This window comes from Staurois parvus, unplaced genomic scaffold (genome assembly GCF_062004578.1).
Source record: "Staurois parvus isolate SC_StPar_1 unplaced genomic scaffold, SC_StPar_1.0 ptg000287l, whole genome shotgun sequence".
In the NCBI taxonomy this organism is placed as follows: domain Eukaryota; kingdom Metazoa; phylum Chordata; class Amphibia; order Anura; family Ranidae; genus Staurois; species Staurois parvus.
Genome location: NW_028318083.1, coordinates 5,159,392 through 5,178,947, shown reverse-complemented (window position 1 = coordinate 5,178,947; position 19,556 = coordinate 5,159,392). Strand labels below are relative to the sequence as shown.

At 40.9% G+C, this 19,556-nt stretch overlaps 1 protein-coding gene across 1 annotated transcript in view; it reads left to right on the top strand.

Annotated features, from left to right (window-relative positions):
* The first annotated feature begins 4,519 nt into the window (after nt 1-4,519).
* Nucleotides 4,520-19,556, top strand: part of LY86 (lymphocyte antigen 86) — a 32,514-nt gene continuing 17,477 nt past the window's right edge. The window contains exon 1 of the mRNA XM_089682197.1: nt 4,520-4,828. Within this exon, the coding sequence (XP_089538323.1) occupies nt 4,711-4,828 (118 nt within the window). The 5' untranslated portion in view covers nt 4,520-4,710. The remainder of the gene's footprint in view (nt 4,829-19,556) is intronic.

The following is a 19,556-nucleotide window of genomic DNA, read 5'->3' as shown; positions in this document are numbered from 1 at the left end:
CCTGTATCTCTGAAAGAGAACATAACCAGTAATATTAATAAACTATTGAACTAAGCCCTAATTGTAAATCATCATCTTTGGCAAATAACAAATCTATACTGGACAAGCGTGCATTTCCCTACGCACCATCTGGCCAATTGATGAATCTAAAATATAACCTTTATTCAAATATATAGAAAATGTGTAAAAAATTACAGCTGAGTATACATGTTTTATATATTTGAATAAAGGTTATATTTTAGATTCATCAATTGGCCAGATGGTGCATAGGGAAACGCACCCTCGTCCAGTATAGATCAGGAATATTAATAGCCCAGTCATGTTAAGAATGAAGCTATGATTTGGGAATACCAATAAAATCATAGTTCTCTTTATGCACCAAAGGTTCCAACTCACCTATTTTGCTTGACAGACTTCTGGTAAACACTTTAATTCATTGTCACATTTTGCACATATATTTTGCATATTTTTTTGTAGTACTAATAGTACCATTTCCAATGGTCGCTTGCAACATGGGAACCTTCTTATCACCTGCCATAGCCCCCATCTTTCTCCAATCCACCCACCAATAAGGACTTAACCCTGTCTGACCTGTCTGCCCCATTATAATTGAATTCTCCCTCCCCCTTAAATCCTAATTCAAATACTCTTGCAGCCTTCCCATAAACCTCTTTCCCAGCATAGCAAACCCCCTTCCATTTAGGTGCAATCCATCTTTACCATATAAGTTGTACACCAATGAAAAGTCAGAAATTCTGAAGGAACCCTCTGCACATTACTATATACCCTTTCCAGCAAATTTTGCAATACAAAATAGAGATTTTTAGTTCACACATATTGCAATGCATGATCAAACAGAGGGTGCACCGGCCTAGAGCCCTTTGAGGAATAGGCAAGTCCTCGAAATGCATCAGCCTGTTGGAGGTCCAGAGATCCCATTACGGACAGATACGTAGTACGGATTGGAGAGAGCTGTTCCTTCACGATGTGCCTTTGACTGTATTGTCATTTTGTGAGTACAATACCTACTTTTAACATTTAATAAACACATTTTTTAAGCTAATGCACTAGGCCAGTGCACCCTCTGTTTGTTTTGTCTCTATTCAGTATATTTGGAATTCCCCGATCTTTTGAGGGTAGCAAGGCATGCATATCCCAAGAATTTTGTGCTGTGGTCCTAACTGTATGAGTCCATCCCTAAGTACAGGAGTATCTGGGTTTGCTATTTCTTTAATATTGCAATACATGTTTAAGCTGGCCAGCTGCTTCAAAGTAATCCCTCTATGGCCAGTCCTACTCTGCTGTGCCTACGCAAATGCTACTGTGGACACAATGCCAATATGGGGCAAACAGATACAAAGTGGGGGAGAGCTACTACATTTAGGTCTGGCTACTGACCCACAATGCAACAAATAAGATATACCTGTGCTCAAATCCCAATAGCTTGTACATGCATTTATCTATCAGGTGCTAAAGGGGTGTAACCACATATTAACACTAGAAATTCTGAAGGAACCCTCTGCACACTGGTATATACCCTTTCGAACTTTGCAATAAAAAACAGGGATATTTACATAACATGTATTGCAATATGTGTCAACTATATATCTCTATTTTTTTTACCCCAATAAGTGTGAGTCTCAGCAATAGAGAAGTCAGAGCACACTTAAATGGAGAGGGTATGTTGAAAAGCTTCCCTCTGGTAGGCATTCCATGTTCCTCAGATTCAAATATACTTGATATTGCTCAGAAAAGATAGAAAGGAAGGAGCAAGAACGCTCACATAGTGTGAATCCATAGGCACATTTTATTTCAAAATTGTGAAACTCACATTCTTGTAGAGATATGCCCGGATAGTATAAAACAATCCCAAAATCTCAATAGCAATCCTTTCATATTTGATCTTTCCTTATTGATCACTTTTGTAGCGCGGCATATATTTTGTATTATATGTTTATTTGGTATGCCCTGTACCTTTGTGTGCTGCTGGTTTTCTCACATTTTACACTACTGTATTGGTTCCTTTTGCGCGGTGATTGTTTTGTTTTTATGCACTTACCTATTTTAATTTGCTCCGGTCAAGTCGTGATCCCCAGCTGTGGCTCCCCTGTGTTAGTCAATGATGGCTGCAGAGAAGAAGGGAGCCCCAGTAACAGCTGGGACATGGGAGCCTATGGTGGCATTACTGCTTCCAGAATTCCCAGCCCGGATGTTGTCATGTGTTCCCGCCACTCATTGACACAGAGGGTGACATAACTGGGCTGGCATGGGATGATTATAGGTATGTATACACTTTTTTTTTTAAACAGCTTTGGCAATATAGGTAGCAGTAGGGGGAGGGGCATTTTTTAAACAAAGTTAGGTTTAGGCAGGAATTCCACTTGAATAAAAAAAAAGCAGGCAAAAAAATTCTAAAAGCCCTGCTCCACGTACATGTACATACGAATGTAGCACAAAAACAATGAGGGGGATTTAGACAGGAGCAGCCAGCATCTGGAGCAGCTGTGCATGGCAACCAATTAGCTTCAATATTTAATTTTTAAAGCATAACTAAACAAGCTTAAAGTGGGAGTAAATACAGGTGAAACTCGAAAAATTTGAATATCGTGCAAAAGTTAATTTATTTCAGTAATGCAACTGAAAAAGGAAGGAATTTTTTTCCCTGCAAGTGCAAATTGGATTATGCTTTGCTGGGTTTTTTTTGCCTTCCTCTGGATCAACTGTGGGTGTAGGATTATAACTTTTTTTTTCTAGTTTTAATGGTTGAACTGGATGGACTTTTGTCTTTTTTTCAGCCAGACTAACTATGTAACTTGCCCTCCTGAGGATTCACCCCCCTTCCTGACCAGGCCATTTTTTGCATTACGACGCTGCGTTACTTTAACTGACAATTGCTCGGTCATGCAACGCTGCACCCAAATTACATTTACGTCCTTTTTTCCCACAAATTCAGCTTTCTTTTGGTGGTATTTAATCGCCCATGCGTTTTTTTATTTTTTGCGCTATAAAAAAAAAAGACTGACAATTTTGAGAAGTTTGAAAAAAAACAAAATTTTTGATTTTTTGCTATTAGACATGTCCAGTAAAAAAAATTAAAAAATCAAATTTTGTCATAAATTTAGGCTAAAATGTATTTTGCAACATTTCTTTGCTAAAAAAAATCCCAATACGTGTACATTTATTTCTTTATTGGTTTACGTAAAAGTTATAGGGTTTACAAATGGCGGTATATATATATATATACAAGTGAAACTCAAAAAATTTGAATATCGTGCAAAAATTTATTTATTTCAGTATTGAAACTTAAAAGGTGAAACTAATATATGAGATAGACTCATTACATGCAAAGCAAGATAGTTCAAGCCATGATTTGTCATAATTGTGATGATTATGGCTTACAGCTCATGAAAACCCCAAATCCACAATCTCAGAAAATTAGAATATTACATGCAATCAATAAAACAAGGATTGTACATAGAACAATATTGGACCTCTGAAAAGTATAGGCATGCATATGTACACAGTACTTGGTTTGGGCCCCTTTTGCAGCAATTACTGCCTCAATGCGGCGTGGCATGGAAGCTATCAGCCTATGGCACTGCTGAGGTGTCATGGAAGACCAGGATGCTTCAATAGCAGTGATTAGCTGCGATTAGACCAAAACTGAGTAGGCCTATTCATCAGGTGATAGGCTGGAGGTGATGGTTCCTCACTATTGGTGATTCCATTTATTGTTGCTTTGAGCACACGGATGGACAAGATTATTTCTATACAAGCTGACAAAGACTTTTATCTTATTTGATTATTGAATATACCTTTATGAGAATTGTATTCCATAATATTTATTATGTGAGAACCCTAGTGTATATATAGAGGATCTGTAAGGTTTTAGCACCTACCCTGGATTTCTACAGTATTATTAATTGTATTATCTACTAGCAATATTGATATACCAGTTTTGTGACTTATATCAGTGTTCAGCAGAGCACATGTTAAAGCTTGCAGGAGGAGTTTTCATTTTGCTCTAGAATCCCTGACCTCTGTCTGGACAGTGCTGATTGGCCCTGTGCTGATCACATGCACTCTCCCAAGAAGAAAAAAAAACTATCAATACACACCAAACTGGGCATGTGCAGAGTGACTCCACGCGATATGTCTTATCAGGAGATAAGAGGGAGACACTGAAAGAAGGGGAGGAACAGAGAAGTCAGGATCAAACAGCATTTTTAATTAACACAGAGGATTAACCCGTTAGAATCCACAGTGAGTATAACAAGTATGCTTTACAGCATATACAGACTGACTTTACTGGTGTGGGTTTAGTAACACTTTAAGAATCACTTTGCTACAGCTATACATACACTTTAATATAAGGGAATGACATTAGTCCTCAGCATTACAAACTTGAGAAGAAAAGTGTGTACTTTTCCTCTTAAAGTGTAAATAAGGGATGTGAAAGTGAAAGTACTGAATTAGGAAGTGAAACAGTGTTGAATGAGGAACAAGAAAACATGCTGGTCTATAGCCTTTTATTCATTTTGTTACGTACTCTACATACACCCAAGTCTGATTTTTCTCATCACGGTTATAATTCTTGATTTTTGTAGGGGACATCAAAATAGTTCCAGCGATTGCCTGTAATTGCATACAGATGAGTAGGAGGCTGACACAAAGCAGCTGACGGGGATAAGAAAAGAACAGTTTTGCACAATGAAGACTTTTGCCATCTGTCTTTTAGTCTGTTACCTGTGTCTGGGAGAAATGAAGGAATGGCCCAGACACACAATCTGCAAGCTGAATGACATTGAAATATCTTACCAAAGTTGTGGTGAGTAAAAATGGTTTCCTTGGTTTTCCAAAGATCACTGCATAGTACTGACTATTGTTTTTAATAAGTTTGGTGTCACGCTGGGGATAAGTTATAATGCAAGCAATACCTGACGTACCAAGGGCATGCAATGACAGAGCACTGCCAGCTAGCTCAGCATGACCAAAAGCCTTTTCATTAAATCTACAATTTATGTGGCTTATGAAACACACAGGATAGAGCCATGTTAAACCAACCTGACAATATTGTGGTCTACGTTCATGGGCAGCAAGCTAGCTCTAGAATATCGTGTTTTTATAAACATGAAATGAGGGTAAGATCAGCACCTAAGAAAACGTACATTGATTTAACAATCCTATCTTAGATGAAAAAATACATATTATCTAACATAACAGCATAGCTTTGAGCCATCCAGAATAGGGTTTTATAAAGGTAAAGTGATAAAATACTGTTTATTATACTGTTTATTAATCCTTTTCTTTATGTATATGCATGATGGCACTGTATTTATTTTATATTGTAATAAAAAAATAAATATCAGTACCTATTTTCATAATCAAAATCTGCCTGAAGACCGCCTAGCGCACTTTTACTGCAGCAGAGCGGCCCTGCTATGCTGGATCACATACATCTACATAATCCAGCATTCCCGGATAGCGGGTGCGCATGCTTGCCGCCCAAATGTTGGTCAGCAGGTCCCAGCCAATGATTTATGGTTGGGACCTGCTGATCAGTTTAGTGAATGACAGTACAGAGCCCTGTGTTTATTAAAAACACAGAGCTCTGTATACGGAAGCAGCGAACAAAAAGCAGCACATATTACACACATTACACATTGTTAGGCACACCGTTTACCCTTTGATTGGCCCTAGATGTTAACCCCTTCCCAGACAGTGTCATTAGTACAGTGTATAGTATTAGCACTGATCACTGTATTAGTGTCACTGGTAATATCAGTGGCAATTAATCAGTTCCCACTCAGTGTCAGAATGCCCGCCGCACTATCACAGTCCCACTAAGTCTCTATAAGCATTACTAGTATAAAATAAAATAAAAAAATTTAAATTCCAGTACAGTGAAGGAAATGGGTATTTGATCCCCTGCTGATTTTGAAGGTTTGCCCACTCACAAATAAATTATCAGTCTAAAAATCGAATGGTAGGTGTATTGTAACACTGAGAGACAGAATAGCAACAACAAAATTCAAAAGAAATGCATGTCTAACGAATTATTCACTGATTTGCATGTTCATGAGGGAAATAAGTATTTGATCCCCTTCACAAAACATGACTTAGTACTTGGTGGCAAATCCCTTGCTGGCAATCACAGAGGTCAGACGTTTCCTGTAGTTGGCCACCAGGTTTGCACACATCTCAGGAGGGATTTTGGCCCACTCCTCTTGGCAGATCCTCTCCAAGTCATTGATGTTTGGTGGCTGACATTTGGCAACTTGAACTTTCAGCTCCCTGCACAGATTTTTAATCGGATTAAGGTCTGGAGACTGGCTAAGCTACTCCAGGACCTTAATATGCTTCTTCTTGAGCCACTCCTTTGTTGATTGGCCATGTGTTTTGGGTCATTGTCATGCTGGAACACCCATCCATGACCCATTTTCAATGCCCTGGCTGAGGGAAGAAGGTTCTCACCTAAGATTTGATGGTACATTGCCCCATCCATCATCCCATTGATGCGGTGCAGTTGTCCTGTCCCCTTAGCAGAAAAACACCCCCAAAGCAGAATGTTTCCACCACCATGTTTGACAGTTGGGATACTGTTCTTGGGGTCATAGGCAGCATTCCTCCTCCTCCAAACACGGCGAGTTGAGTTGATGCCAAAGAGCTTGATTTTGGTCTCATCTGACCACAACGCTTTCAACCGGTCCTCCTCTGCATCCTTCAGATGTTCAGTGGCAAGCTTCAGACGGGCCTGGACATATGCCTTCTTGAGCAGGGGGACCTTTCGGTGTAGTGTGTTACCAATTGTTTTCTTGGTGACTGTGGTCCCAGCTGCCTGTAGATCATTGACAAGATCCTCACGTGTAGTTCTGGGATGATTCCTCACTGTTCTCATGATCATTGACACTCCACGAGGTGAGATCTTGCATGGTGCACAAGACCTAGGGAGACTGACAGTTGTTTTGTGTTTCTTCAATTTGCGAATGATTGTACCAACTGTTGTCACCTTCTCACCAAGCTGGCGATAGTTTGGTAGCCCAGTCCAGCCTTGTGTAGGTCTACAATCTTGTGCCTGACATCCTTGGACAGCTCTTTGGTCCTTGCCATGGTGGACAGGTGTCTTTTATACAGGTAACAACATGAGATTAGCAGCACTCCCTTTAAGAGACTGCTTCTAATCTTAGCTTGTTACCTGTATGAAAGACACCTGGTAGCCATAAATCCTGCTGAATGATAGCGGATCAAATACTTATTTCCCTCAGGAACATGCAAATCAGTGCATAATTTGTTACACATGCATTTCCTTTGAATTTGTTGTTGCTATTCTGTCTCTCAGTGTTACAATACACCTACCATTCGATTTTTAGACTGATCCTTTCTTTGTGAGTGGGCAAACATTCAAAATCAGCAGGGGATCAAATACTTATTTCCTTCACTGTACACGGGTGTGCAAAATCATGTATATATATATAAATATATATGATTTTGCACCTCCGGGTAGGGTAGCCCTACCTGCGCTGCCATTTGTAGCCTCGGCTATCAATCACCAGGTCCTCGCCGGCACCCAGCGATCTCCGAGGATTTCCAACACGGGAGAGACCTGTATGTAAACAATACAGATCTCTCCCTGCTTACAGTGAAACAGACACACAGCACACATAGTAAAACAGCACACAGTTAACCCTTTGATCACCCCAGATGTTAACCCCTTCCTGCCCAGTGCCAATAATACAGTGTCAGTGCTTTTTTTAGCATTGATCACTGTATTGGTGTCACTGGGGATGTCAGTGACACCAAGTCAGTTCCCCCCTAGTGTTAGAATGCCCACCGCAGTCCCGCTATAAGTCGCTGATAGCCGCCATAACTAGTATAACAGAATACATATTGGCCTAAGTTTATGGCGAAATTATATTTTTAAAATTTTTTTACTGGACATGTTTAACCAGTTGCCGCCTGGCCTATAGCCAGATGGCGGCCAGGCAAACACCTCGTCCCTCCCAATGGACGCGGCACGATCCGTCACCGGCTGTGTACCTCGGACACAGCCGATGACAATCCATGTACCGGCCCCGTTGCCAGTACCATGTGACCTGCTGTGACCAATCACAGCAGGTCACATGACAGTTGTATACAATGGATGGCTTCCATGCCATCCATTGTATACAAGTGTGTCTAGCTGTGAATGGTCACAGCGATCACATGCACAAGCTGGGCCAATCACAGCCCAGCTGTGTCATGAGATTAGCTGTGGCCAAATCACAGCTAATCACAAAAAAAACCCCTGAATTAATCAATTTCATTCAGGTAAATGCTTGCTTATAGCAAAGTAATTTATTGCTATAAGCAAATTGTGTAAAAAAAAAAAAAATACTGATCACTTCCCCAAAGTAGTACAATATTACTATGGTAACATTATACTACTTTGGTCATAGTGAAATATGAAAAAAAATCTTTAAAAAATGTAATAAAAAATAATAAATAATAATAAATTATACATTTTTTTTTCGTACTGTCACCAGTCAGTGTCCCTGATCACAGCCATGCCAGTTATATGATGACACTGTACTGCACTGGTGACTATGTAAAAAAAAATAGTGAAAATCGTTTTTTTAATTTCTTCATTTTCCGAAAAATTATGAGAAAAAAATTACAACTTAAAACTCGCCATGCCTGTTATGAAATACGTCGGACTGTCTACGTTGCAAAAAGGGGTCATTTGGGGGATATCTGTACTGTTCTGACATTTTTTGGCCTCAAGAAATTAGAATGGCCGTCAGTACTTCAGGATTGATCAATTTTCAGATATATCCCATAGTTTGTGAACTCTATAACTTTCCTACAGACTAAATCATAAATACTAATTTGGGTTATTTTCACCAAAGACATGTAGCAGAATACATCTTGGTCTAAATTTATGAAGAAAAATTATATATTTGCAAACTTTTATAACAAAAACAAAGAAAAACATGGATTTTTGTTCTAAATTTTCAGTCTTTTTTTTGTTAATTTAGCAAAAAATAAAACCCCCAGTGGTGATTAAATACCACCAAAAGAAAGCTCTAGTTGTGTGAAGAAAATTTAAAAATTTTTAGTTTGGGTACAGTGTTGCATGATCAGGCAATTGTCATTCAAAGTGTGAGAGCGCTGAAACCTGAAAATTGGCCTGGGCAAGAAGGGGGTAAAAAAAATTTTTTTATTTTTTTATTAGTTTAAATTTTTTATTAAATTTTTTTCTCTGTTTTTAAGATTTTTTTTCATATTTCACGATGACCAAAGTAGTATAATGTTACCATAGTAACATTGTACTACTTTGGGGAAGTGATCAGTATTTTTCTTTTTAAGCAAGCATTTACCAGAATTATAGCGATTCATTCAGGGTTTTTTTTTTTTGTGCTTAGCTGTGATTTGGCCACGGCTAATTACATGACACAGCTGGGCTGTGATTGGCCCAGCTTGTGCATGTGATCTCTGTGACCAGTCACAGCTAGGCACACTTGAGCCATTTCCCCACAGGCATAAAGCACACTCCCACACCATCCCACTCAGGCATCAACAGCGAGGCTCTTACTTTCCATTCATCATACATCAGCATCAGAGGTTGGTCATCAGCTCTGAGGAAAGGGATTCGTCCCCGAAACGCGTCAGCCATTTGACCGCACTGACAGTGAGAACACCTTGCCTGCCTGTGGCCATTGTCATTTTTCTATGCTTTTTAGATACATGCTTCATCTGTGAGTATGTTTTATTATTTCACTCCTACAATAAACCTTGGATAATGCACTAGGTGTGTGCACCACCTGTTTTCTCTCTATCTAGACACACTTGTATACAATGGATGGCATGGAAGGAAGCCATCCATTGTATACAACTGTCATGTGGCCTGCTGTGATTGGTCACAGCAGGTCATATGGTACTGGAAACGGGGCTGGTACACAGATCTGTCATCGGCCGTGTTCGAGGTACAAATCACGCCACAGAGCGGCCCTGCGGGCAGGCGCACTGCGCATGTCTGAAAGGACGCCATATGGCGTCCACCCGGAGGGATGAGCTGCTCCCCCGGCCGCCTTTGTGCTATTGGCCGGGTGGGAACTGGTTAAAGTAATACAGCGCCGTATCACAAAAAATAAAAAAAATGGCCTGGTCAAGAAGGGGGAGGAGGGGGGGGGGGGTTGAATCCTCTGGAGGGCAAGTGGTTAAAGAGGAGCTCCAGTCATATTTGTGTTTGTTAAAAATCAGCAGCTACTGTAGCTGCTGACTTTTAATAGACAGACACTCACCTGTCCCAGGATCCAGCAATGTGTTCTTTCTAGCGGTGTTCTGTCCCTGGCACCAACATCTCAACTGTGGGCACCTGCCTGCGACAGCTTGTAGCTTCACAGCTAATTGCCCAGTGTGCATGCTTGAGGCTCGGTGTGTTTTGTGTATGGTCCCGCAATCTTCTGGGACCTGGCAGGGGGAAGGTTGGGGGAGCGCAGGTACCTGTCAAAACGTCCCCTTTTGGATGGAGCTCCACTTTAATTTCAGATTGCTAATACTGTATTCTTATATTCTATTGTTTTCTGATATAATAGGAGGCAGAACAACTGAAAATCGTTTTTCCTCTGAGCTCTGCTTAGTGGTTGTAACAGTTTCAATTGATACCGGTAGAAAGACATTCATAGGTTCTTGCAACTTTAATCTGAGCAGCAAATAGGAGCAGACACCGCACTGTGTTACACAACTCCTAGGAGGCTTGAAAATCACTCCACAAAGGTTCTTGGCCGATAGACTGTGACATAATAGGGCTTGTGGACATAATAATGTGGAGCTTAGCAAAACAGCACACAAACCACCTAGATGTTCAATAAACTGCTTTCAGTCGGCTAGTGAAAAATCATAAGAATAACACAGCTGTGTGTTGCTCTAATGAAATATACGTGAAATAAAATGTAGGTGATAAGAACCTAATCTGGTGCTTATCAATATAAGACAGGCTTTGTTTGGAAATCCTGGGATCTGCAACACTCTGCAACAATGTTTGAGCATCTACTTTTTTTTACGTAAATTCAAGCGCTTGTTTTGCACATATTTAAGCACATGTGCGCATTGGCGCGTATTTGCGTGCAATACGCGGCACTTATTTACACGCCTGTGTGCAAAGGCACATTGTAAATAATGGGCTACATTTTATCTCCGTAAAAAAAAACCCACTGTACTGAGCATGGATGTCACTTCACTTCCTCAAACTCAATCTTTCCAAAACTGAGCTCTTAGTACTCCCTCCAACCCGTGCCCCCTCCCCTGACTTCTGCATCAAGACCAATAATACAACCATCAGTCCCTCCCCTCATGCCAGGGTACTAGGTGTAATCCTAGACTCCCATCTGTCCTTTCAGCCCCAAATCCAATCGCTGTCCAAATCTTGTAGACTTCACCTCCGCAACATCTCCAAGATACGACCGTTCCTAACCTTGGAAACCACTAAGCAACTTATTCACTCCCTTGTTATATCTCGTCTTGACTATTGAAACTCCCTCCTCATTGGACTACCGAATCGCAGGCTATCCCCTCTTCAGTCTACCATGAATGCTGCTGCCAGACTTATCCACCTTACTAACCGTTCTGTATCTGCCACCCCTCTCTGCCAATCCCTCCACTGGCCTCCATTCAGTGTCCTCCACCCCTCTCTGCCAATCCATCCACTGGCTCCCAGTTGCCCAACGGATAAAATTCAAAACACTAACAATAACGTATAAAGCCATTTATAGCGCTGCCCCAAATTACATCAGCAATCTTGTCTCCAAATATCACCCAAACCGTCCTCTCCGTTCCTCAAAAGACCTCCTGCTCTCTAGCTCCCTTGTCTCCTCCTCCCATGCTCATCTCCAGGACTTCTCCAGAGCTTCCCCCATCCTCTGAAACTCTCTACCCCAATTTATCAGACTATCGCCTACTTGCTCACTTTTAGGCGATCTCTGAAAACCTATCTCTTCAGGGAAGCCTATCCTGCCCTCAGCTAATAATGGAATCTTCTACTCTTCTAACCAGTCCATCCCCCACAGTTACTACCTTTTGTACCACTAGCCCCTCCCTCCTTGTAAGCTCCAAGGAGCAGGGCCCTCCTATCCCTCTTGTATTGAACTGTATTGTTGCTGTATTGTCTCCCGTTATATTGTAAAGCGCTGAGCAAACTGTTGTCGCTATATAAATCCTGTATTATAATAATACTAATACCTCGGTTTACAAACGCCTCGGTTAACATAATTTTTGGCTTACGATTGAAAATTGAAAATAATGTCTTGGTTTATGAGTTTTTTTCGCAATACGAACGGATTAATTGGTTTTCAATGCATTTTCAATCATGTCCCTTTACAGTACTATGCCTTTAAAGTGCACGTTATAAAGAGTTTTGAACAGATAAAAGACTTTTTTTTTTACTTTTTTTCTGACCTCCGGAATGGATTAATTAGTTTTAATTGCATTCCTATGGGAAACTGCATTTCGGTTTACGAATTTTTTGCAATACGAAAAAAGTCCTGCAGAACGCATTAAATTCATAAACCGAGGTACGCCTGTATGTCATAAGTGTTCTACAATGCATTTCTAAGCCTATGCAAAATTTCATGGAGTGGAGCCTGACAAGGAACTTTTATTAGAGAAAAAAGGGTCCATATGATAAATCCACTTATAGAACTGAGGTCACTGACAAAAAATCAGGTACACAAAAGGTAAGGTGCATTGTTTAATGTTGTTGTAGATTTGTAACCATTTGAAAAGGGTTTTCTATGCAGCAGTTCAAGAGGGTCCTTCTTGCATTGCCTATCCTGTGATGGGGGCACTGCCAATTGGCTATCACCTGGGTCCTCACTGGGTCCTAGGACCAGCATCATAATGTCAAGGGAGGGAAGGTAACAATATTAAACAAGAGAGACCAGCAAGCAATTACTAATAAGTAATTTTTTAGGACAAACATAAATTATCTAAAAGCAGGGGAATGGGACTTTTTTTGGGTGGGGGTGGGGGGAGCCGGATTTGGGCTATATATAAAAACGTAGAATAGAATAAACAGTAAGCGCTCAATACTGGTGGCAGCAGCTGAACATATAGGAAAACGCATAAGAAGTCCCACAATACATAAATATATAAATGCAGCGCTTAAGAGTGATAAACACAGTCCGGTGAAAGGAGTGCTCCGTGATTCCTAGTGCAAATGGTGGAAATTTACACTAACCAGAAAGCGTAAATTAAAACGCATGTGTGTATAAATCCTATGAGATCGCCTTCTCCACTCGGATCTGGTCAGAAGAATAGCCGGGAAAGGTAGATGTCCTGCGTCCTCATGTGGTGAAAGTGTGGTCCAGCAGGTCAGAAGGATGCCAATCTGAGAAAAGTCTCCCCCGTCCTAGAAGATCCTGAGGGGCTGTGAAAAGGCAAGAAGCTCCTCACAGGAGACACAGGGGAGTACTCATAGTGTAGTAGATAGTAGATATGGCTTTATTTATAAAACATCTGTGCACAATGAACAGGGTATAGGCAGATATGGATGAAACACACTGACCCCTTGATAACAAAGATGGCCGCCGGGCCTCCTCGTGGCGCCGGCGGCTTAGTGTCAACGGCGTCCTGGGTCCCACCTGACGCGTTTCGTGCGCACGCACTTCTTCAGAGGTAGGAACAAAGGACTTTATTGACACAGCTCCAGATGATCCACATTTAGAAATATATTTAGACAGAATAAAGGTGCATAAAGCATATGGACCGGATGGCATACACCCACGGGTCCTTAAAGAATTGAGCTCTGTCATTTCAAAGCCATTGTTTCTCATTTTTAGGGACTCGTTAATGACTGGCATAGTACCACTGGTTTGGCGTAAGGCCAATATGGTGCCTATATTTAAAAAGGGGTCAAAATCTTTACCAAGTAATTATAGACCTGTTAGTTTAACTTTGATAGTTGGAAAGATACTGGAGAGTTTAATAAAAGACCACATAGATGAGTTCTTGCTGGAAAAAAATATTTTAGGCAACAGACAACATGGATTCATGAAAGACAGAAGTTGACAAACAAATCTGATTTCTTTTTATGAGGAGGTGAGCAAAACCTTGGACAGAGGGGTGGCAGTGGACATGATATACTTGGATTTTGCAAAACCGTTTGACACAGTTCCCCACCCACGGCTAATGTGTAAGGTAAAGTCTATGGGCTTGGAAAAATCTGTATGTAAATGGATAGAAAACTAGTTAAAAGAATGTATTCAGAGAGTATTGGTTAATGATTCATACTCTGAATGGTCTAGGGTTGTCAGTGGTGTACCCCAAGGTTGGGACCCTTACTTAATATATTTATAAATGATATAGGGTCTGGAAAAATTCAGTCTTTGCAGATGACACCAAGCTGTGCAGTGGAATAACGTCCTTACAGGATGTCTTCAACTTACAAGCCGACCTCAATGCACTGTTTAATTGGGCAACTATGTGTTTAATGTTGATAAATGTAATGTTATGCACTTGGGGGCTAAGAATATGCATGCATCATACATACTAGGGGGAGTACAACTGGGGGAATCAATGGTGGAGAAGGATCTGGGGGTTCTGGTAGATCACAAGCTTAATAATGGCATGCAATGCCAAGCTGCGGTTTCTAAAGCAAGCAAAATCCTTTCTTGTATTAATAGAGGTATAGACTCCAGAGAGAGAGAGATCATATTACCTCTGTACAAATCCTTAGTAAGACCTCATCTGGTATATGCAGTTCAGTTTTGGGCACCAATTCACTAAAAGAACATTGGGGAACAGGAGAAAGTACAGAGAAGGGCAATCAAACTGATACGAGGCATGGAGGAGATCAGCTACAAGTAAAGATTAGAGGAACTGAATTTATTCTCTCTTGAGAAGAGGAGATTAAGGGGGGATATGATCAACATGTATAAATACATCAGTGGTTCATATAGTGAACTCGGTGTAGAGTTATTCACCCTGAGGTCATCAGAGAGGACAAGGGGTCACTCTTTATGTCTGGAGGAAAAGAAATGTAATCTCCAAACACAGAAAGGTTTCTTCACAGTGAGAGCTGTGAAAATGTGGAATAGACTCCCTCAAGAGTTGGTTCTGGCCAGCTCAGTGGATTGCTTTAAAAAAGGCCTGGATTCTTTCTTGGATACACAGAATATAACTGGATACTAACATTTATAGGTAAAGTTGATCCAGGGAATATCTGATTTCCTCTCGTGGATCAAGAAGGTATTTTTTTCCCTGCATGAGCAAATTGGATTATGCTTTGCTGGGTTTTTGTGCCTTCCTCTAGATCAACTGTGGGTGTAGGATTATAACTTTTTTTTTTCTTGTTTTAATGGTTGAACTGGATGGACTTTTGTCTTTTTTTCAGCCAGACTAACTATGTAACTATGTAACTTGCCCTCCTGAGGATTTACCCCCGTTCCTGACCAGGCCATTTTTTGCATTACGACGCTGCGTTACATTAACTGACAATTGCGCGGTCATGCAACGCTGCACCCAAAATACATTTACGTCCTTTTTCCCCACAAATTGAGCTTTCTTTTGGTGGTATTTAATCGCCTATGTGTTTTTTATTTTTTGCGCTATAAAAAAAAAAGACTGACAATTTTGAAAGAGTTTGAAAAAAAACAATATTTTTGACTTTTTGCTATTAAACATGTCCAGTAAAAAAATGAAAAAATCAAATTTCGTCATAAATTTAGGCAAAAATGTATTTTGCAACATTTCTTTGCTAAAAAAAAATCCCAATACGTGTAAATTTATTTATTTATTGGTTTATGTAAAAGTTATAGCGTTTACAAATGGCGGTATATATATATATATATACTGGGATTTTTTTTTTTATTTTTACTAGTAATGGTGGCAATCAGAAACCTACAGCAGAACTGTGGGACTGCGGCGAGCATTCTGACACTGGGGCGAACTGACTTGGTGTCACTGACATCCTAAAAAAAGCACTGACACTGTACTAATGGCACGGGGCAGGAAGGGGTTAACACGAGGGGCGATCAAAGGATTAACTGTGTGCAGGGAGTGTTTTACTAGGGGCTGTGTGTGTGTGATTCACTGTAATCACACTGCTCTGGATGGCTGTGCTGTGCACAGCCATCCAGAGCAGTGTGCCCGAGCTGACAGGCAGGAGGACTGTTAGTAAACAAAACAGTCCTCCTCCTCGTCGGTGATCGTTGTAAATCACCGGGCGGTGGTGAATAATTACCATCCAGGACCCAGTGATTGACAGCCGTGACCGCGCACCCCTGCCGCCCTATAGCAGTATTTCTGCTATAGGGCAGTGGGGATGTGGCTAGTTTGGGTACTCTTGCGCGGTCATGCAATGCTGCACCCAAACAAAATTTACGTCCTTTTTTTTCACACAAATAGAGCTTTCTTTCGGTGGTATTTGATCACTTGTGCGCTTTTTATTTTTCACGCTGAACAAAAATAGACCAAAAATGTTGAAGAAAAACGATATTTCTTACTTTCAGCTATAAAAAATATATAGTAAACTCAAAGTTAGTTTTAAATTTAGGCCAAAATGTATTCTGCTACATGTTTTTGGTAAAAAAAAATCCCAATAAGTGTATATTGATTGCTTTGTGTGAAAGTTATAGTGTCTACAAACTATGGTATAGATACTGCAATTTACGCCATTTTTCTGCTATACAGCGCTGCGCTAGTTTAACGGACAATTGTGCGGTCATGCAATACGGTACATAAATTAAATTTACATCCTTTTTTCCCACAAATTGAGCTTTCTTTCGGTGGTATTTGATCGCCTGTGTGTTTTTTATTTTTTGCGCTATAAAAAAAGTCTGACAATTTTGAGAAAAAAACAATATTTTGGACTTTTTGCTATAAAACATGTCTAGTAAAAATAATGTAAAAATCAAATTTAGTCATAAATTTCTGCCAAAATGTATTCTGCGACATGTCTTTGCTAAAAAAAATCCCAATACGTGTAAATTAATTGGTTTACGTGAAAGGTATAGCGTTTACAAATGGCGGGAAAGATACTGGGATTTTTTTTTATTATACTAAAATAAAGGCGGCAATCAGTGACTTGGCGGTCTTCAGCGATTTATGACAGTGATCAGCGACTTATGGTGGGACTGCGGCGGACATTTTGACACTGGGGGGGAACTGACTGGGGGTCACTGACATCCCCAGTGACACCAATACAGTGATCAGTGCAAAAAAAAAAAACACTGGCACTGTACTAATGGCACTGGGGAGGAAGGGGTGAACTTTTATTAGGTAATGAAAGGGTTAACTGTGTGAGAGGAGTGTTTACTAGTGGGTGGGGGTGTGTGCTTCACAGGAACACGCTGATCCCGAGAGATAAAGTCATAAAGTCTTCTTTCAGGTTCAGCGTGCTCTGAACTGACAGATAGCAGAGCTGCAATGTAAACACTGCAGCCATGCTATCTGTCAGTGATTACTTGTAATCGCCAGCCCCCGGCAGGAAATGACCCACCGGGAGCCGGTGACGGACACCCACTGCCACGATTGGCGGGATGGGTATGATGGGCACGCTCCTCGCGTGGCCCCTACCTGTTTTGCACAGCGATGTTAAAAGACGCCGCTGTGCGCACAGGTGCCGCCCTGCCGCAGTAAAAACACGGCAAGCGGTTAAACAAGCCACTAGGTAACAACAACACTCCCTGCATCTAGGTCAGGGGTCGGCAACCTGCGGCTCTCCAGCTGTTGCAGGACTACAAGTTCCATCATGCCTCTGCAAGTCATAGCTGTAACTGTCAGTTTTGTAATCTTTGCAATGCCTCATGGGAAATGTAAGTTTCCATAAAGTTCCATAACAGCTAGAGAGCCGCAAGTTGCCTACCCCTGATCTAGGTAATCCCACTGAGCTAGAAGCACTGCATCGCTGTACAGAGCAAAAAGCCAGCCGCTCTGTGTACTTCACCAAGACAGCACAGACTGCAGACCGCTTCTGGTTACCGATATGCCATGCACCAACGCGTTTCATTACCAAGACTTAACCTTGTTAATCATATCACCCAATAAACGATTTTAGATTACAACTTAGTCTGTATCTGTGTACTCCCTTACAACTGGGTACCCCAGCCCCTGGCCCCACCTACAGACACACAAGCATAGGTTGGACTAGACGGACCTATGTTTTTTTTCAACCTTATATACTACATGACTATATTTGGCAAATCATTTTGGGAAAATAATGTATATGAAGTTTAGACACCTCATTCTGACTTATATAAAAATAATTAAAATGTTGCACGTATGTTGTACAAGCATAGCCAGGCAAAGACATATTCAGCAGTTAGGGTACACCTCTCACCTTCTCCCATTCACTGAATGACTGGCGGGGGATATCTCTGAAGTATAAAGGTTGTGTGGTACAGTTATTGTGGTGGCACAGACTGCAAGATAGTGCTTGCATGGAAGAATATGTTCAAGGTGCCCGATATTGTATAGAAGTTGTATAATAGAACAGTGAAGCTGCGAGAGATCTCAGGTGTATTAACAGGTATACATGAAACAATTTGCTGTATATCTCTTCAAGTGGCAGTAAGGCTTTTGGGATTTGAAGAGAAAAAAAAATAATGGAGGTGTGGCTTTCTTTGATTACGCCTGACCTCTGCATGCCGCATTATTTTCTCCCGACCCTTGCACTCTGTGCAGCTTAATCTCCATTCGCACAGGCATTTAGCCATGCTGCAAATGCCAGTGACAAGGATCTACTGTTCGGATTTCTGTGGATGGGATTGACAGATTTGTGCAAATAGCAGTGGTCACCAAGCTCTTACAGTGCAATGACAAGCTGTCAGTGGCCACAGTTATTTGTGAGTGTTCACATGGCCATAGTTTAGCTGCAGTGATCATGGCTGGACACACAAAGTGTGTAGACTTTTTTCCACTGGGATTCACAGTATGGATAAATGCCCATGCGAATGGAGTCTAACTCCCAACCCCTAAACTATACCGTACAAACTACTGACCTCTGAACTCTACTTTACATACTACTAATTTCTGGACTCTGGGTTATTTACTCCTTGCTTTTGAACTCTGTGTTACATGCTACTGACCTCTGAATTCTGCATTACATACTACTGAATATTGCATTCTGTGTTACATACTACTGATTTCTGATCTCTGTGTTACATAGTACTGACCTCTCAACTTTGGGTTACTTATCTCTGGCCTTAGAATTTTCTGTTGCATATTACTGACCTCTGCGTTCTGCATTACTTTCTCCTGAAATCTGAACTGTTACATACTACTGACCTCTTTATTCTGGGTTACATACTACTGGCCTCTGAACACTACATTACATACTACTGACCTCATAACTCTGTGTTACATACTACTGACCTCTGCATTCTGCATTACTTGCTCATGAAATCTGAACTGTGTTACATACTACTGACCTCTGCACTCTGTGCTGCTTACTCCAGATCTCTGAACTCTGTGTTACATACTATCGTGCTCTGCATTCTGTGTTACATACTACTGACCTCTGAACTGTGCATTACTTAGTCCTTACCTCTGAACTATGCCTTACATACTACTGACCTCTACAT